Below are 21,170 nucleotides of genomic sequence, written 5' to 3'. Positions count from 1 at the left end.
GAGATCATTGTAAAAGACATTCAAATGACCTCTGAAGAAAGTTAAACTGAATCTTGGCTTCACTACCCAAGCACCATCATGCGGTTATGCATAAAAACCAGGGTGCCATTAGAGGATGCAAATCCAATTTGGCTGAATCCGGGCATGCCAATGACTCTGGAAAGGATGATGAATGTTACAGTTGCCCAGCCACGGAGAAAACCACAAAGAAGGGAAGGAAGAGAAGAACCACAAGGAGAGGAACAACAGGAAGAACAACAGGAAGAGGAACAAGAAGAAAAGCCACCATTCTCAGTACAAACCACCATGGAAATGAGCCAAATACAAGAAGCTATAGAAAGGATGGCTCAACAATACACAGAAGGTCAAGAAAAATAAGAAGAGTTCCAATTACAGTACATGAGAAGGCAAGAAAGACAGAAAGAGCTCCAACTGAGAATGATGGACCAGCAGAGAAATTTTCAAGCAAGATTTTTGGAATCACAAAGGGAGCAATCTGCCCAGTTTTAAGAATCCTTCAACCAGCTGTCCAAACAACAAGATAAGCAACAAGGTTACATCCTAAACCTGTTCAACTGGAAGAATGTGCACCATACAGTTGGAGAAGCTAGACATAAGCACAGGATGGAGTATGACATAGATACTCAAGCATAGCTTGACTATCTAGTGGGCAGCCTACCTTTTCTGAATCAAAGAATCCCACCATTTGAAAAGCTCAGTCGTCCATGTCAGGCACAAATAGAAAGATGCAAGAGAAATGAAGAAAGGATGTAGCAACAGTCGAAGGATGCTGGACTGTAGGATGAGGAGCTGTTTGGAACTGAAAAGCAACTAGAAGAAAGAAGGAGCAAAAAGAAACAAGACCCGAAAAAGAAAGGAGAATCGAGTAAAGGAAAGCAACCAAAAGAATGAAATGTGGTATTGTTCTTTGTTCATCAACAAGAAAGAACATGTCTTCATGTTTAGTTCACTTTAACTTGAAATCACTTGAATTCTGTCTTTTTGTCTTCTTTAAATTCCAATTAAGTGTTTTAGTCTAAGTGCCTGGTTAATTTCACTTGCTTGAATGTATGCTTGTTCCCTTGTTTTAATTAAATAAAAGAAATATTTGAACAGAAGTGAAATTAGTTCCATTTGATAAGGAATAAAATAATGATTGAGTGGTGGTATGTATGTCTAATTATGTAGCTAGCTCACTAATAATGAATAAATAGGTAGAGTGTCCCTCTTTAGTGTAAATTTTGCTGCTGTCTATGAATCTTAGCAAATAGAAATCCTTGGAAGAAAGAAAACAAATCAAAAGAAAGAAAAAGAAAAGCCAAAAGTGGCAACAAAAATAGAAGAAACAAAGAACAAGGCTAGACACCAATAGCTTGGACCTTAAGACATATGCATGTGGTGTCTTTGTACTAGGATCTGCTTGGATGATTAGGTTCTATGGAGTGATTTAACACTTGGTAACTTGGATTAACTAATCCGGGATTATAAACCAAAAGTCCATTATCAAGAGCAACCTAGTTACAAGGCATTTAGTAACCTAAAGAGGTGCTGGGCACTAATGTCTTAAGAAGAATTGTGAGCCAAGTATCTGTGGTGAATATGTGTTGAGTGAAAATAAGCTAAGAAGATGCTACAACACATGACACTAAGCTACGAATGAGAAATAAGTTCCCAGGAAAAGAAAAACAAAGAAAAGCAATTACCAATGATGGATGAATAATAAGAGGTCATAACAATATGCTAGTTGAGGCTTAAAAGAGACATTCCCTACCTAAGGATAAAAAAAAAGTGAGCTGCAACATTCTTTGCATAAAACCCCATGAATTAAGGTCAATGACTTGCTGATATGGACATTACCCTCTGTTTCATGCATTCTTCTCAATAATTCATTGCTTGTTTGGGGACAATCAAGATTTAAGTTTGGTGTTGTGATGCCAAGGCATCTTAGGCTAGTTTTACTAGCCTTTTTCTTCTGATTTCATTAGGTTTTATGTACTTTCTTGAGCTATAAGTAAGCAATTGAGTTAAAAATACATGTATGCCTATATTCATTCAATGATGGTTATTTTGATGCAATTTCATAAGAATTATGCCATAGTTACTTGTGTGCTAAGAATGATGAGAGTTCTTATGACTTTACCAAGGCTTTGATGTATGTATTGGTTGATGACAGGTAAAGAAATGCATGGAAGGAGGTTGAAGAATGGCTATGGAAAGGATGAAGAGGAAGCAATGTTGGTGGCCAAAGTTGCACCACCAACATTGCCTCAAACATTGAGAAGGAAGGCAGAGCAAAATCTGCTGCATAATTCTGATACCCATGTTGGAGGGAGCATTGGTGAGCCAATGTTACCTGTAACGCTTGATACAAAGTACTTTTTGGAAAATTTGGAAAACGGTGGCGACGCGTACGCATGCTATACGCGCACGCGTGGATTGTGCAATTTTGACAATCCACGCACACGCGTAGGTGACGCGCACGGATGGATAGGCCTACGTTGGAGGAAACGTTGCCAGTCCAAAGTTGAGGCCAACGTGCGCGATCTGAGCTCCAAAATCATGATTTTTGAAAATGCGCATCGATGCGCACGCGTATGCTACGCGTACGCATGAGCGTGAAAATTGGCAATCCACGCGCACGCGTATATGACGTGCACGCGTGGATGAATCAACGTTGGAGGGGGCGTTGTTGATCCAACACTAATGCCAACGTCTTCGAAAACGTTTTAAAAGTTGAAGTTTGGGAATTTGCATCCACGCGCACGCATAGGCAACGCGGATGCGTGACCTGGTAAATTGTACTATCCACGCGCACGCGTAGGTCACGCGTACGCGTGGACAAGAAAATGTTGGCACTTCAACGTTGAGTCAAACGTTGCTCAAAACTTCCAAAATCAACTTTCTCTGAAGGACATTTGACTCAGTGTTGGCCCTCAAACGTGGACTCCAACGTGAGCATCAGAACACTGCAATTCAAGCATATCTCTTCTCAACAGCAAGGGAAGCCAATTGGAGCAACTTCAACCCATTTCAATTAAGGCCAAAAGTCCAATTCAGACCCTGAAGATCAATGGAAGAAAGTGTATAAATAGCTTAGAATTCAAGTTAGTTGGAGGGGCTTACACACTGTATTAAAACTCTGCCCAATTTTCCTCTTTCTGAAACTTTTCAATTCTGCAATATATTTTCCAGATTTAATTTTCATTTTGCTATGAACAACTAAACCCCTTTCATTGGGTTAGGGAGCTCTATGTAACTCAATGGATAAATATTAGTTTTCATGCTTCTTCTTGTTTCTTTTCTTTTGATCTTGCTAGAAAGCTTTCATTCTTCATCCCAGTGGATAGTTGTCTTGGGAAAGAAGCTATCCATAATTGGATCTCCTCTGAACCTTGGAAGAGGAATGATGAGATCATGCTAGAAATGCTTTCTCACATTGGATTAGATTGGGGTTTGGATGGATATCGTGACATGTAATCCTACCAACACTTTGATCTATGAATATGTGTGGTATAATCAGTGACCATATCTCATATCTTCCCATGAGCACTTAAATCAAGGAATTTGGCAATTTTTTATGCTTAGAGAGATTGGATTGCCAATGAATTGGGATCTAATCACCTAAGATTGCCAAGAAGATCAATGAATGCATTGATTCAGGAAGAGATGAAAATGAATTTAATTTGATCCAAAGAACTATAACATCTCCTGACCCTAATGAGCTTTCCGATCTCTGATCTACCCATTCTTTTATATTCTGTCTTTAATTTGATGCCCAATTTCCCGATTCCGATTTACTTTCTTGCAGTTTAAGCTTCTACCCTTTAATTACTTGCAATTTAAGTTTCTGTTCTTTTTATTCTGCAATTTAATTTCTGTTTCTTTAATTTCTTACAATATAAGTTTCCCGCCAATTTACATTCTGCAACACCAATTCAATTATAATTTCGCTCAACTAGAACAATTCTCCAATTAACATTGATCAACCAACCAATCCCTGTGGGATTCGACCTCACTCTACAGTGAGTTTTTACTTCACGAAAATCCGGTGCACTTGCCGGTAGAAAATTGTTGAGAGACAGTTTTTAGGACATCAAGTTTATGGCGCCGTTGCCGGGGATTGGTTTTGAATTGACAATTACTAAATTGGAGGATAATTAGATTGAGCATTTTTCTTTTCTTTTGTTAATTGAATTTCAATTTCTGTTTTTACATTTACTTTCTGCAATTTTAGTTGTTTCTCTTTATTTTTCTTTACTTCCTTACTTTCCAGCAAAACTAATACACTGACTCATTAACTGTTTGATTAATTGCCTCAAATGCTCTAACCACACATTCTCATTAACTGTGAAATCTTCACTTGCTAGTTGCTGCTTATTTTGGTACTTATATGACAGGTAGAAGAAGGGTTTCAACCTCTTTTGACAGTGAACCGGGGAGAACCTTCCTGAGATTATGGAGGAAAGCAAGAGGAAAGAAGGCTATTGGTATAGATGAAGAGGAGGAAGACTTGGATATAAACATGGAGAATGATATGGAAAACCATCAGGAAGGAGAGGTGAACAATCATGCCAGAGGAGGTGCAGCCAACCCTGCTCGACAAGAGAGGAGAGTTCTAGGCTCCTACATCAATCCAAACCCGAGAAACTGTGGTAGCAGCATTCAAAAGCTAACTATCCATGATAATAATTTCGAATTGAAGCCTCAGCTCATCACTCTCGTGCAAAAAAATTGTTTTTTCGGAGGAAGTTCCCAAGAAGACCCTAATCAGCATCGCACTACATTCATAAAGATCTGTGATACAGTTAAATCTAATGGTGTTCATCCTTACACCTATAGATTGCTACTGTTTCCATTTTCTTTGAGGGGCAAAGCATCCAAATATCTAGAATCATTTCCCAAAGAAAGCTTTACAACCTGGGAGGATGTGGTGAATAGATTCCTAGCAAAGTTCTACCTTCCTCAGAGAGTGAATAAAATGAGGTGCAAACATTCAGACAGCAGGATGGTGAAACCTTATATGAAGCCTGGGAGAGATTCAAACACCTGACAAGGAAATGTCCCCCTGATATGTTTAATGAATGGGTGCAATTGCATATCTTTTATGAAGGACTTTCCTATGAATCAAAGAAAGCTATAGACCACTCATCTGGTGAATCCCTTAACAAGAAGAAGACCATTGAAAAATCCATTGATGTGATAGAAACAGTGGCTGATAATTAGTATTTTTATGCCTTAGACAAAAGCAACAACAGGGGAGTTATGGAGCTAAACCATATGGATGCAATCCTGGCCCAGAATAAGATGATCACTAAGCAACAAGCTGATTTGACCAAGCAAATGGAGAAGAATCAGGGTGCAGCCATCCATACTCAACCAACACCTCAAGGAGAGTTGGACACAGAGGAAGGAGTTAACTGGGAGGAAGCCAATAGCCTTCCTCCTCTTGCCTCCCTCCTTAATCCCAGGAAGGTTCTCTCCGGTTCACTGTCAAAAGAGGTTGAAACCCCTCTTCTACCTATCATACAAGTACCAAAACAAGCAGCAACCAGCAACTGAAGATTTCACAGTTAATGAGAAGGTGTGGTTAGAGCAATTGAGGCAATTAATCAAACAATTAATGAGTCAGTGTATTAGTTTTGTTGGAAAGTAAGGAAGTAAAGAAAAATAGAGAGAAACAACTAAAATTGAAGAAAGTAAATGTAATAGCAGAAATTGAAATTCAATTAACAAAAGAAAAGAAAAATTATCAATCTAGTTATCCTCCAATTTAGTAATTGTCACTACAAAACCAATCCCCGGAAACGGTGCCATAAACTTGATGTCCTGAAAACTGTCTCTCAACAATTTTCTACCGGCAAGTGCACCGGATTGTCGTCAAGTAAAAACATACTGTATAGTGAGGTCAAATCCCACATGGATTGGTTGGTTGATCAATGTTAATTGGAGAATTATTCTAGTTGAGCGAAATCAGAATTAAATTGCTGTTGTAGAATGTAAATTGGCAGAAAACTTAAATTGTAAGAAATTAAAGGAACAGAAATTAAATTGCAGAATAAAAAGAACAGAAATTTAAATTGCAAGTAATTAAAGGGCAGAAGCTTAAACTGCAAGAAAGTAAATGAGAATGGGAAATTGGGCATCAAATTAAAGACAGAATGTAAAAGAATGGGTAGATCAGAGATGGGAAAGCTCATGGGGGTCAGGAGATGTTATAATTCTCTGGATCAAATTCATTTTCATCTCTTCCTCAATCAATACATTCATTGATCTCCTTGGCAATCTTAGGTGATTAGATCCCAATTCCTTGGCAATATAATCTCTTTAAGCATGAACAATTGCCCAATTCCTTGATTTAAGTGCTCTTGGGAAGAGATGAGGTATGGTCACTGATTATACCACATATATTCATAGATCAAAGTGTTGGTAGGATTACATGTCATGATATCCATCCAAACCTCAATCTAATCCAATGTGAGAAAGTATTTCTAGCATGATCTCCTCATTCTTCTTCCAAGGTTCAGAGGAGATCCAATTATGGATAGCTTCTTTCCCAAGACAACTATCCACTGGGATGAAGAACGAAACCTTTCTAGCAAGATCAAGAGAAAAGAAAGAAGAAGAAGCATGAAAACTAACATTTATACATTAAATTACACAGAGCTCTCTAACTGATGAACGAAACTTTTGTGTGGTCTAGAATTCCACTAATGAATTCTCGTTGTAAAGTATATTTTCTAAACCAACAATAGTCGTTTCATACAAAAATTGTGTTTGTCACTAGTACAAACCCCTAAATTTATAAACCAAAGTATAGGAACCTCGGGTTGTTCTCCCTAGGAATTACAATAAAGTGCCTTGTTATTGGTTATGGAGCATGTTTTGGGGTTTTTGATAAGAGGCATGAAAGGTAAATGGAAAAGGAAATAAACTAACAAAAAGGTCTTGGCAAGGTTAGGTGGTCAAGGATCTCTATCCTAATCACTAACCACAGCATGAGAATTGGAAAGGATCAATCCCACTAAGTTAACCCCTAACTAATAGTAGAGGAAAGTCAAGTGAGCTATATCAATCCAAGTCCATAAGTCCTAGTTCTACACCTAATCAATTGGTGAGATCTAGCATTAATGGCTCCCAATCGTCAATCACTCGGACATTAGTGACTCAAGAGTTCCTAAGTTACCTTCCCAAGCCAAGAGCACAAAATTCTACTCTAAGATCCAACCAAGCATTTTATCAAACACTTGGAAGGCATAAAAGGAAAGCATAGTAAAATTGCAAGGAATATAAATCTACACTACTCAATTGTAAGGAATCAATAATAGCAATTAAGATGAACATAAAAAGGACATAGAAACATAAAATTGCATTGAAAGAAATCAAGATCCAATAATGGTTCACCAACATAAAAGAGATCAAAATAAGAAATTAACAAGTAAAAAAACTAGAAGATCAAAGATGTAATAACAAGAAATTAAGAGTGAAAGCTAAATCAAAACAAGAATTGAAAATTGGATTTGAGAAAATTAAACCTAAACTACCCTAAATTCTAGAGAGAAGGGAGAGCTTCTCTCTCTAGAATTCTACCTACAACATGATGAAAACTAAACTATGACTACTTGGTTCATTTCCCCTTCAATCCTTGGGTTCAATAGCATCAGAAATGAGTTGGATTGGGCCCAAAATGCTTCAGAAATCGCTGGGGGGGCGATTTCACTTTAGTGGGCCACGGACAGCATCGGCGCGCACGCGTACATGGCGCGTGCGCGCCCCTGAACGCGGAGTAACATATGGTAAATTTTATATCATTTCGAAGCTCCGGATGTTAGCTTTCTAACGCAATTGGAACAGTCTCATTTGGACCTGTGTAGCTCAAGTTATGGTCGATTGAGTGTGAAGAGGTCAGGCTTGACAACTTTACGGTTCCTTCATTTCTTCATGAGTTCTCCCACTTGCATGCTTTTCTCCTCACTTCTTCCATCCAGTACTTGCCTTATGAACCTGAAATCACTCAAAAAATATATCAATACATATGAAATGTTAATTAAAGAGAATGCATGAGTATGTGAAAAAGTGGGAATCATAGGTAGCTAGGTTATGTATTAGAATTGTATAGGTTATTATATGTGTTAGGTGAGAGCTTAAGCTAATCAAAGACTCAAATTTCAAGCTCACTTGACCATATGCATCCTACCTTGACCCTAGCCCCATTAAAACCTATGAATAAGTCCTCCTGATGAATGTATGCATGCATTGAATAATTGTTGATTGTTAGATGAAAAACAAATTATGGAAAGCATGATTAAAAGAGAATTGAGTGATCAACCCTATACACTTGAGCAACTAAAGCAGATACACTCCGGTGAGGGTTTGATGCTCAATTCCTTGTTCTCGGCTTTCATGAGTTTTCCTTCATGCAAGTCTATTTGAACTTCATTTTGATATTTGAATTGGTAGAGTTTGTGAGTCGTCATATGACCTTTGTCCTACTTGCTCATATATGTTCTTGGAGATTGATTTACTTTTAACCAAGTAGGTAGAATCATATTGCATTTAGTTGCATGCATGTAGATAGGTTCATATAGTTTATTTGCATTGAATAAATGTTCATACCCCTTTCTTGTCCTTCTTTATTCTTAGCATGAGGACATGCTTGTAAGCATAGTTCTACTAAGGATCTCTATCCTAATCACTAACCACAACATGAGAATTGGCAAGGATCAATCCCACTAAGTTAACCCCTAACTAATAGTAGAAGAAGGTCAAGTGAGCTATATCAATCCAAGTCCATAAGTCCTAGTTCTGCACCTAATCAATTGGCGAGATCTAGCATTAATGGCTCCCAATCGTCAATCACTTGGACATTAGTGACTCAAGAGTTCCTAAGTTACCTTCCCAAGCTAAGGGCACAAAATTCTACTCTAAGATTCAACTTTTAAAACGTTTTCGAAGACGTTGGCATCAGCATTAGACCAACAACGTTCCCTCCAACGTTGATTCATCCACGCGTGCTGATAAACCACTATTTTATGGTTTATCTTGTGCTCAATTAAGTGGATTTTATTAATCTTTACCCACTTATTCATACTATTTGCATGGTTTTACATTTGCCTTCCTAATTATGTGCTTTGATTGAAAACATGCTTCTTTGGCCTTAAGTTTCCCACGTTTAATCCTCTCTTATTACCATTAGATGCCTTGATATTGTGTTAAGTGATTTCAGAGTTTATAGGGAAGGAATGGCTTAGAGGATGGAAAGGAAGCATGCAAAAGTGGAAGGAACTCAAGAAACTGAAGGAACTGCTAAAGCTGTCTAGCCTGACCTCTCTGCACTCAAACGGTCATAACTTGAGCTACAGAGGTCCAAATGATGCGGTTCCAGTTGCGTTGGAAAGCTAACGACTGGGGCTTCAATTTGATATATAATTTGTCATAGCTACCTTGAAGTTAGGTGACGCGAACGCGTGAATGACGCGCCTGTGTCGCACTGCGAACTTCAATCCGCGCGGACGCGTAGACGACGCCTCCGCGTCACTTTTCCGTGATCTGAACGTAACAGAAATCGCAGAGGGCGATTTCTGGGCTGTTTTTGACCCAATTTTCAGCCCAGAACACACAGATTAGAGGCTATAAAGTGGGGGAATGCATCCATTCATAATCATGCTTTCATAATTCGCTTCTCATAATTTAGATGTAGTTTTTAGAGGGAGAGGTTCTCTCCTCTCTTTTAGGATTTAGGATTAGGATTCTTCTTAAAGGATTTAGGATTATCTGTACTCAATTTTCAGGTTTAATATTCTATTTATTTATTTTCTCAATTTTTTTTATGACTCTTTATATTTAGATTGATTTTCTATTTAATATATTTTGAGGTATTTCAGACTTATGATTGCTCTCTTTAATTTATGTTACTGTTACGTCCCATCTGAAGGCATTTTTATTCCAGTAGATTTACTTTTCCCCTTTTGGTCTTGGTTAAGAAATCAGTAACTCAGGAGTTATCAAACTCAACAAGATTGATAATTGTTATCTTCACTAATTGAATTGAACTTCAATAATACCAATCTTTCCTTAGGGATTAACTAGGATTTGAAGATCAGACTAATTAGTCACTTGACCTTTCTTTACTTTAAGTAAAGGCTAACTAAGTGGAATTAAGATTCAATCTTCATCATCATTGATAAGGATAACTAGGATAGGACTTCTAATTTCTCATACCTTGCCAAAAGTTTATTTTACAGTTATTTACTTATTTTACAGTCTTTTACTTATTTCAATTGTAATTTAAATTACTTGCTCCCTACTTTCAAAATCCCAATTTACAATCTTCACAACCAATAATAAGACCATACCTCCCTGCAATTCCTTGAGAAGACGACCCGAGGTTTAAATACTCGGTTATCAATTTTAAAGGGGTTTGTTACTTGTGACAACCAAAATGTTTGTATGAAAGGACTTTTGTTGGTTTAGAAACTATACTTGCAACAAGGATTTATCTGCGAATTTCTAGACCACGCAAAAGTTCTCTCATCACGTGCGCGTCATATACGCGTGCGCATCGATGCGCATTTTCAAAAATCATGATTTTGGAACTCAGATCGCGCACATTGGCCTCAACATTGGATTTGCAACGTTCTCTCCAACGTTGGCCTATCCATGCGTGCGCGTCACTTACGCGTGTGCGTGGATTGTCAAGAATGCACAATCCACGCGTGCGCGTATAGCACGCGTACGCGTCGCCACCGTTTTCCCAATTTTCCAAAAAGCACTTTGTATCAAGCATTGGAGGTAACATTGGCTCACCAACGCTACCTCCAACGTGGGTATCAGAGTTATGCAGCAGATTTTGCTCTACCTTTCCTCTCAATGTTTGAGGCAACGTTGGTGGTCCAACTATGGCCACCAACGTTGCTTCCTCTTCATCCTTTCCATGGCCATTCTTCAACCTCCTTCCATGCATTTCTTTACCTGTCATCAACCAATACATGCATCAAAGCCTTGCTAAAGTCATGAGAACTCTCATCATTCTTAGCACACAAGTAACTATGGCATAATTCTCATAAAATTGTATCAAAATAACCATGGTTGAATGAATATAGGCATACATGAATTTTTAACCCAATTGCTTACTTATAGCTCAAGAAAGTGCATAAAATCTAATGAAATCAGAAGAAAAAGGCTAGTGAAACTAGCCTAAGATGCCTTGGCATCACATATCCAATACAAGAAATTAACAACAACAACTAAGGAAAACACATTGAGCATGAAATACCTCAAAATTGCATTAAAGAGAATGGAAATTAACAAGAGTTCATGACATAAAAGTAACCAAAATGAGAAATTAACAAGAGGAAAGAGAAGAATTCAGAAAATACAACAAGGAATTGTAAAGAAGGCAAGATAAAAACAAGGAATTAAACCTAGATCTAAGAGAATTTGACCTAATCCTAACATAATTCTAGAGAGAAGAGGGAGCTTCTCTCTCTAGAAACTAACTACATGCTTCCTAATCTACAACTAATTGCTCCCCCCTTTTGCCCAAGCTTGAATTCTACATGAAATAGCCTTAGGAATGAGTTTGATTTGGGCCTGGGCAACTCAGAAATCACCTCCAGCGAATTCACTTTAATGAGGTCACATGATCAGCGTCAAGCGTGCGCGTGGGTGACGCGTGCACATCGCTGGCAAAATCCCTCCTCACGCTTATGCGTGGGTGACGTGTGCCCGTGGCTTTAAAATCTTCAACTCACACGTACACGTGAATGACGCGTGCGCGTGGCCCTCAATTCTCCAAATGCTCATTTCTTCATAAATTCTCCACTTTGCATGCTTTTCTCCTCAATTCTTCCATCCAATACTTGTCTTATGAACCTGAGATCACTCAACAAATACATCAAGGCATCGAATGGAATTAAAGTAAATTAAAATCACCAATTTTAAGGCCTAAAAAGCATATTTTTACACTTAAGCACAAATCAAGGGAGAATTACAAAACCATGCTATTTCATTGAATAAATGTGGAATAAGTTGATAAAATCCCCCAAATTAAGCACAAGATAAACCACAAAATTGGTGTTTATCAAGAACCAACATGGGTAATCATGGGCAAGGCAATTAACCCCCCGAAGGATGTCATATGTCACGGCTGCCCAAAGTTAGAGAATACCTCAAAGGAAGAGGAGAGTGGAACAACAAGAAGAGGAACATCAAGGAAGGGATCAACAAGAGGAAGAACAAGCCCAACCACCTTGGAGATAAGTCAATTGCAAGAATCCATTGATAGTCTATCAAGGCAGTTTTTGCAAGGCCAAGAACAACAAAGACACTTCCAATTCTGGCTCCTAAATCAACAAAAGGAGTTGCATACGCAATTGATGGAACAACACAAGGAGCACTACTCCTAGCTCTCTCAATCCATCCACCAAGTGACAGAAAGGCAAGACCATCTAGAGAGGAAAATGCAAGAGCTCACCCAACACCAGATTGATAACATGAAAGCAATCAATGAGTTCACTACTCTCTATGAAGGAAGACACATAAATAGGTGTGATTATGACATGAATGCCCAAGCTAAGCTCAACTATATAATTGGATACATGCCTAATCTACACCCAGCAATCAAAAAGTATAATGAGGTATTTGAGGAGCTAAGGGAAATGGAAGAAAGAAGAGCAATTTTCCATGAAGAGGCAGTGAAGAAGAAGATGAAGAAAGCTAGATTTTGGAAGAAGCAAAAGGGAAAACAAAAAGAGAAAGGAGACACAAGCAATCCACAGGAGGAAGACCAAGGGGAAGAGAAAAAGAAGAAGAAGAAGAAGAAAGAGAAACAACCCAAGGAATAAAAGGTGGTAGAGGTCCTTTTCATTTTAGCATTGAATAAGGAGTGCATGTATAAAACAGAACGTGCCTCCATATCTAGTCTAAGATTTTATTTGTTTAAATCATTTACATTCTGTTTACTTTCTTTTATTGTCATTTTAGCTTGTTAGCTTAAGTGTCTATTTCATTCCATCTTGCTTGAGTGTATGCTTTGTTCCCCTTGCTTGAATAAAAGAAAAATGTTATGAAACGAGAAAAAGAGTAATAGTCCATTTTTGATAGAAGATAGCATAAGGTTATGTGGTGGTATGTGCTTGAACACTTAGTAAGATCACCAATAAAGTTGAAAGATATCAAATGCTCCCATAAGTATGAATTTGGTTGCTTTATATGAGACCTTTGTGAATAGAGACCCTTGGAAGAAAGAAAGAAAAAGAAAGAAAGAAAAGCCAACATTAGTGGCAAGGTTTCGCCACTAACGGGCAACACTAACATGGCAATAAAAAGGGAAAGAAACAAGGAATAAGCTGGGCACCAATAGCTTAACCCTTAAGATACATGACTGTGGTGCTTTTGTACTAGGATCTGTTTGGATGATTAGGTTCTAAGGAGTGTTTTAACACTTGGTAACTTGAGTTAACTAACCCGGGATTATCAACCGAAAGTCCATTATCAAGAGCAACCTAACTACAAAGCATTTAGTGACCCAAAGAGGTGCTGGGCATCAATGTCTCTAGGTTGAATTGTAAGCTAAGTGCCTGTAGTGTGTATGTGTTGAGGAGAGGCTTGAGTTAGTAAGTCTGAGGGGTGCTTCATCACCCAACACCTTGAGCCAACTGGGTCGGGAGTGTTGACTGAAAGCTTACCATAAAGAGTTTCCTCAATACAGAACACTAAGCTTCAAATAAAGAATAAGTTTCAAGCAAGAAAAAGCAAAAATTATAGATCAAGGATCAAAGAATAAAGATGGTTTCATAGAAGCAATAGAGTTAGTGCCTAAGGGGAAGTTGTAACCTAGAGACTAATAAGTTCATGAGCCTCAAAGATATCATACATGAAGCCCCATGAGCCAAGATCAAATGTCTTCCAATAAGGGCTTACAACTATCTCTGTTTTCATTCATTCTTCTTATGTTTTAGTGCTTGCTTGGGGACAAGCAAAATTTAAGTTTGGTGTTGTGATGCCTAGGCATCTTAGGCTAGTTTTACAAGCCTTTTTCATTTGTTTTCACTTGGTTTCATGCACTTTCTTAGGCAATAAGCAAGCATTTGGATGAGAAATGTATGCATGTCTTGATTTAATCAAACATTGTTGATTATGTGCATTTTCATGAGATCTATGCAATAATTACTTCATGCAATGAATGATTCATTATCTTGTGATTATGGCAATATTTTGATGCATTTTGTTTAGTTGATGATAGGGAAAAAGAAGCAAAGCAGGGGCAGAGAAGAAGCAGAGGCCATAGCATTAGTGCCCAAAGTTAGTGCACCAACGCTATAGCTAACATTGAAAGGAAGGAAGAAGGAAACGTTAGTGGCCAAAGTTAGCTCACTAACCATGCCCATCAATGCTGCCAAGGAGAGAAGAAGCAACATTAGTGGCCTAAGTTGGCTCACTAACGTTGCTCATTAACGTTGGTTCAAAAAGGTAGCAAATTTAGTGGCCAAAGTTAGGCTCACTAACTTTGCTCATTAAGGTTGCCAAGGAAGGAAGAAGCAACGTTAGTGGCCTAAGTTGGCTCACTAACATTGCTTATCAATGTTTGGTTCGAAGAGGTAGCAAAGTTAGTGGCCAAAGTTAGGCTCACTAACTTTGGTTTAAAGAGGTAGCAAAGTTAGTGGCCAAAGTTAGGCTCACTAACTTTGGTTCAAAGGAGTAGAAAAGTTAGTGGCCACAGTTAAGCTCACTAACTTTGCCAAGCTAACAAAGCAACGTTGATGGCCCAAAGATAAAGCTCACCAACGTTGCTAGCTAAGAAGAGGAGCCAACGTTAGTGTGCTAACATTACTTCAAGTTACCACACTAACGTCTTGGATAAAACTTCAAGTTTGGGCTGGGAAATTTGTCAGTGACGCGTACGCGTGAGCGACACGTACGCATGACTGAAGGAGCATTGGTAGCAACTTTAGTGAACTAACACCAGTGGAAACGTTCCTAAAGGGTTTTGAAGGTAACGTTAGCCACGTTAGTACACTAACGCTGGTGACTAACGCCAATACCAGCTTTCAGCATCAATGGCATCCATGCAAGCATATGCACGTTAGTGAATTAATGCCTTGGCTAACTTCAGAGAGGGACACTTCTAACTGCTTCAAATTAAGGCCAAAGCCACATCCAAAGACTTGGAGATTGATCTGGAAAGTGTATAAATAGGATAGTTTCTGAAGTTAGAAATAAAGGCTGGGAAGCAGGGACCCTAATTGGGAAACCCTGAAATCATTTTCTTTGTACTTTCTTTAGTTTCATGTACTTTTCTTTTCCTTTTTGTTTAGTTGAGAAATGATGAACTAGACCCCCATTTCATTAGGGGGAGGAGCTCTATTGTAATTCACATGATTGAATAAAATTCTTCTTCTTCTCAATCCGCTTATTGTAGCTAAAGGATATCTTCTATATTGATTGTGATTCACTCACTCTGGAAGGGGGTTTGAATCTATTGAATGCCTATGTGAGCTTCAGAAGGGGAATCATGGGCATTAGAATTGAAGCTCTATCCTTTACACTTCTCTTGACCAACACCATTCAGGAGGAATTGAGGTCTTGAGGATTTGTGTGGCATATGGATAAGAGATAAGCACTTAACCTCTTCTCATGGCAATTGGATCAAGGAATTGACAAATTGATTGTGATTAGAGAGATTGGGTTGCCAAAAAATTTGGACTCAATCAATTACAATCCTCTATAGATCTACTTCATATGATTGAGAATGAAGTTGAGACCCATTTGATTCATGATGGATTATGATATCTCCAATCCCTAATGAATCTTTCTCTTTGATATTTGATGAATCCATATTTGATAATGATTTTTGGTTAGAATTGAATGGATTTTCATCACATAAACTTGCACTTATTCCCGGTAATAGCATGCTTTTGAACCTTCCTCCCAAATTGCGCTTGATTATGAAATTATGATTTTTTGTGCCTAATTTAATCTATTTTATTCCATTTGCCTTCCATTCGATGCTTTGATGTTGTTTGTGAGTGATTCCAGGTGTATATTGGGGGATCACCGTTGTCAATGGCTACCGTCCATCCTCTCAGTGAAAATGGTCCAAATGCGCTGTCACCGCACGGCTAATTAGCTGTTGGTTCTCGATCATGTTGGAATAGGATCCATTGATCCTTTTGCGTCTGTCACTACGCCCAACACTCGCGAGTTTGAAGCTCGTCACAGTCATCCCATCCCAGATCCTACTCGAAATACCACAGACAAGGTTTAGACTTTTCAGATCTCAAGAATGGCTGCCAATAATTCTAGCCTATACCACAAAAGTTTTAATCTTAGATTAGAAACCCAAGAGATACACATTCAAGCTTGTTTGCATGTAGAACGGAAGTGGTTGTCAGGCACGCATTCATAGGTGAGAATCATGATGAGTGTTACATAATCATCACATTCATCATGTTCTTATGAGTGAATGAATATCTTAGAGAAGAAATAGGCTTGAGTTGAATAGAAAAACAATAGTACTTTGCATTAATTCATGAGGAACAGCAGAGCTCCACACCTTAATCTATGAGGTGTAGAAACTCCACCGTTGAAAATACATAAGTGAAAATAGTCTAGGCATGACCATGAGGCCAGCCTCCAAAACGTTATCAAGAGATCAAAAGATGAACTAAAGATGAAAATACAATAGCAAAAGGTCCTATTTATAATGAACTAGTAGCCTAGGGTTTACAGAAATGAGTAAATGATTCAAAAATCCACTTTCGGGCCCACTTGGTGTGTGCTTGGGCTGAGCATTGAAGCTTCCACGTGCAAAGGCTTCTCTTGGAGTTGAACGCCAGTTCTGGTGCTAGTTTGGGCGTTTAACTCCAGCTTTTGTGCCAGTTCTGGCGTTTAACGCCATAAAAGGGTCTCTGACCGGCATTTTGACGCCAATTTGGGCCATCGAATCTCGGGAAAAGTATAAACTATTATATATTGATGGAAAGCCCAAGATGTCTACTTTCCAACACAATTGAGAACGTGCCAATTGGGCTTCTGTAGCTCCAGAAAATCCACTTCGAGTGCAGGGAGGTCAGAATCCAACAGTATATGCAGTCCTTTTTCAGCCTTTGAATCAGATTTTTGCTCAGGTCCCTCAATTTCAGTCAGAAAAAACTTGAAATCACAGAAAAATACATAATCTCATAATAAAGTCCTGAAATGTGATTTTTATTTAAAAACTAATAAAAATATAACAAAAACTAACTAAAACATACTAAAAACATACTAAAAACAATGCCAAAAAGCGTATAAATTATCCGCTCATCAGGTACGCACAGGAAGGGATTTTTCGCAAAGTGTGCGGACGCACACGTCTATGCGTCCGCACAGGTGTCCGCGTATGACTTCATTAAAAAGGCACATGACTCGCGATTTGAGGGCTTTGGAGGCCCATTTCTGAAGTCTTCTAGCTCATATTGGAAGGGAAATGAAGGACATAACATAGCATATCATTAGTATAGTTTAGGAGTAGTGGTAGGAAGCTTTTAGTTAGTTTTTCTCTAAGTCTTTCATCATCTCTATTTGGGTTTATATTAGGGTTTTACATTCAAGTGCCATTTCTATTTTTGATCTTGGATTTTGCTAGCTTTCATTGTAAGTATTCTCTTGTTATTACTCTTTATAGTTACATTGTCATTACTCTTTCTTCTAATTCAAGTTATAGTTCAATTTTGCTTCTCTCTTGCAATTTCAATTTCTTGTTGATGAATTATATTTGATGTTTGATATTTGTTTCATGCTTTCTTGTGTTATTCTTGTTGATTGAGATCAATTGTTGCTTTTAACTTCAAGCATTTTCTCATTTTCTCCATGTTTAAGATTTTTGCCCACCAAGTGTTTGAAAAAATGTCAAACATGGTTTTAGGCTAAATTTTTTGTTCTTGGCTTGGGTAAAGTGAGCATTTGGGTTCCTATAGTTGGAATGTCCAACATTTAGTTTCAATTCTTGGATTGTTAATTGTTCTTGTTCCCACTAACTCTAATTTATTGCTAAGACAATTAGCTAGTAAGTTAGGATTTGTGGGTTAAGAACACTTATGCTCATTTAACTTACTTTCCGATGTGAGGGTTAACCAAGTGAGACTAATCCATCATAATTGTCATAGTTGTGGTTCCAACAAGGAAAGGACCCTTAGCTCACTCCAAGCCAAGACTCTTTTTATGCTTTCAATCTTTCATACACTTCTATGTTAATCTCTTTTATACTTTACTTGTTTATATTACATAATCGGTTCTTTAATTTCTTCATTAGTTCAATCATTACAATTTTCCATGTTCTTTTATTGCTTTATATGTTCATTTCTTCATTGACAACCCCTTGATCACTACAACCGGAATCGCACACTCGTTGTTCTAAAAGTACTCTTTGGGAGACGACTCGAGAGTCAAATACTCTCGGTTTTGAATTCGTTTTGAATTGTGACACATCTTGTGAGTTTCAAATTTGATTGGTGGCCAATTTTTCGGGTTAGGACTATACTTACAACGCCAATTCCATTTTGATAATCGAGTTCCTAACCCGTACATTTAGGCGTCGTCAAATTTTTGGCACCGTTGCCGGGGAGTTCACTTTAAGTGCAATGAGTGCTACAATTTTAGTTGTTGTAAATATGTGAATAGTGTAAATACTTGATTTTTGGTTTCCTACTTGGAACTAATTGTAGATACTACTTTTCTCTTTAGTTAGTATTAGTAGTCGTTGATTGTTAAGTTGGTTCTTGTTTACTTGCCTATTTTTGTTTTGCTTTTCATAATTGCATGGTTTCATTGCCTCCTCAGTTGAATGACACGGTCGCTTCCAGACCCGAGCTTGGCCAATTTTGATCCGGAAATTGAAAGAACTTTAACTCGTATATGCAAGCTCGGCGCTGGCTAGATTTTGTGAATAGTGAATCGGGTTTCCTTGAGGAGCACTCTAATTCACTATCACCACCCATCCGTGACCATCATTCTCCAATCAACTAGGAGACTCTATATTCATCTACGAGGAGTACTGAATTCTCTTTGAGGGACTCAGGTGACACTGTTATGGCAGACCCACCTCGAAGAAATTCCTTGAAGGAAGCTGGAGCTCCTGATCTTGACTTGCAGCCGCTTCAAATTTTGTACCCGGCTTTAGATCCAAATTTTGAGCTCAATTCCGGCATGATAAACTTGCTCTCCAAATACAATGGACTACCTGGGAAAGATCCTCTGAAACATCTAAAGGATTTCCAAGTTGCATGCGCAACTGCGATAAGACATGGGGCGGATGAAGCCGCAGTGTTGGTCTTCGCTTTCCCTTTCTCTTTGGAGGGAAAAGTGAAGGAGTGGTTTTATACTCAAACGGATGAAGTTAGATCCAATTGAGACTTGTTCTGTAAAGCATTTTTGGAAATTTCTACCCTCCTCAGAAAACAAACAAGTTGCGAAGAGAGATCTCTTGCATTATGCAACGAGATGGGGAGACTTTGTATGAATACTGAGAGAGATTTAAGAAGTTGCTGGAGGCTTGCCCTCAGCACCGGATTGATGAGTTGGTTCTTATCAGTTATTTCTGTCAAGGAATGCACCACCAAGACAAGCTTCTCCTAGATAACCCGAGTAGAGGATCATTGACCAAAAATAAGACCACTACAGAAGCATGGAAAGTTATATCTGATTTAGCAGACTCTACTCAACACTCAAGGGCAAGGAGTTCACAACCAAATACTTTGAGTGAAGTTTCTCCCTCCGGAGATGCCATTTTGACCAAGACCCTCGGTGAAATGACAATCTTGTTGCGACAACTCACCCAAGGGTAACACATTCCTCAAGCTTTGATAAATGCTCCACCTAAACCTCCAAGGATCGAAGGACCATCAAGGATATGTGGTGTTTGCACTTGTAACACTCATTACACTGATGAGTGCCCTCAGCTCCAAGAGGATACTACATTGGCGGTAGCCAACTTTTACCTACAAAGACAAAATTACAACCAAGAATCCTACCAACAAGGAGGCAATCAAAGCCAAGGGTGGAGGGATAATTCAAACCAAAGATGGAATCAAGCTCCTCAAGCAAAACTCAACCAAAATGCTCAAGTCTACTACCATTAACAACCCCAAGGTTAACCCAACCCTAAGGGTAGCATTAATGCCATTACCTTGAGGAGCAGCACTAAACTGGATAAGAATGTTGCTATACCTACAAAGTTGAGTGAGGAGACAAACAATGAAGAAGTAGGAGATGAAGTGGAGGTGATGAGGGATTAAGATGGAAGTGTTGACAAAAGCAAGGAAGAACCACCCAAGGTCAAGGAGCTAAAGAGAAAGACCTTGCTTGAAGAGCCTTTGCCCATTCCATTCCCAACTTTAGCCAAGAAGGCCAAGAAACAAGAAGATCTTGACCCCACTATGGTGGAAGTTTTTAAGAAGGTTGAAGTCACTGTCCCCCTCTTTCAAGCCATTCAACAAGTGCCAAAATATGCCAAGTTCCATGAGGATGTTTGCACTCACAAAGACAAGCTTGGCAACCTCAACAAAAAGTCGGTAGATGATTCTATCTCCTCTTTACTTCCTGAAAAATGCAATGATCCAAGCCCATGTTTGGTCACTTGTTTGATTGGTGGGATGAAATTCATGGACTGTATGTATGATTTGGGGGCGTGCGTAAGCATTATGCCACTCTCCATTTATGAAAGATTGAATTTGTCACCCCTAAAGAGGTCTGGGGTGAGGTTTGTGCTAGCCGATAAAAGCAATGTGTCAGTCGTGGGGATTGCAGAGAATGTGGTAGTTAATATTCAAGGATTGCTCTTTCCAATGGATTTTCACATCTTGGAGACCCCTTTCATTGACTCAAACAAGCCACCATCCATACTCCTTAGAAGGCCATTCTTGAAGATGGCCCGTTTCAAGCTAGATGCACATCCGGGAGTCTATTCTTTTGAGTTGGTTGGCAAGTTAGTCAAGTTCACTTTGAAGGAGTCCAACAAGCCCGTCCTTGAAACAAATTCTATTTTTGGGTGCGACATCATTGAAGATCAAGTGATTGAGGATGGCAAGGAGCAAGAAGAAGACGATGTTTCCAAGAAGTCAAATTCAAAGGATGACACTCAACCCAAGAATGCCAAGGAGCTGGAAATTTTCCTCCTTGGCGAAGTTTTCAAGTGA

The 21,170-nt window shown here is 38.6% G+C and overlaps 1 protein-coding gene and 2 non-coding genes across 3 annotated transcripts; 1 reads left to right on the top strand and 2 right to left on the bottom strand.

Annotated features, from left to right (window-relative positions):
- Positions 1-4,969: 4,969 nt before the first annotated feature.
- On the bottom strand, positions 4,970-5,075 carry LOC148570934 (small nucleolar RNA R71). The gene has a single exon (XR_015908540.1). It is a non-coding gene; the product is annotated as a small nucleolar RNA R71 (small nucleolar RNA).
- Positions 5,076-19,439: 14,364 nt separating this feature from the next.
- Positions 19,440-19,546, bottom strand: LOC148570933 (small nucleolar RNA R71). The gene has a single exon (XR_015908308.1). It is a non-coding gene; the product is annotated as a small nucleolar RNA R71 (small nucleolar RNA).
- Positions 19,547-20,411: 865 nt separating this feature from the next.
- Positions 20,412-21,170, top strand: LOC148570932 (uncharacterized). Its single transcript, XM_088507171.1, has one exon. It carries the CDS (start codon positions 20,412-20,414, stop codon positions 21,168-21,170), a length of 759 nt encoding a protein of 252 aa, XP_088363297.1.

Source organism: Arachis ipaensis, chromosome B3 (genome assembly GCF_059453495.1).
Source record: "Arachis ipaensis isolate K30076 ecotype BB chromosome B3, ASM5945349v1, whole genome shotgun sequence".
NCBI classification, from domain to species: domain Eukaryota; kingdom Viridiplantae; phylum Streptophyta; class Magnoliopsida; order Fabales; family Fabaceae; genus Arachis; species Arachis ipaensis.
This window is presented reverse-complemented; position numbering and strand designations above follow the sequence as displayed.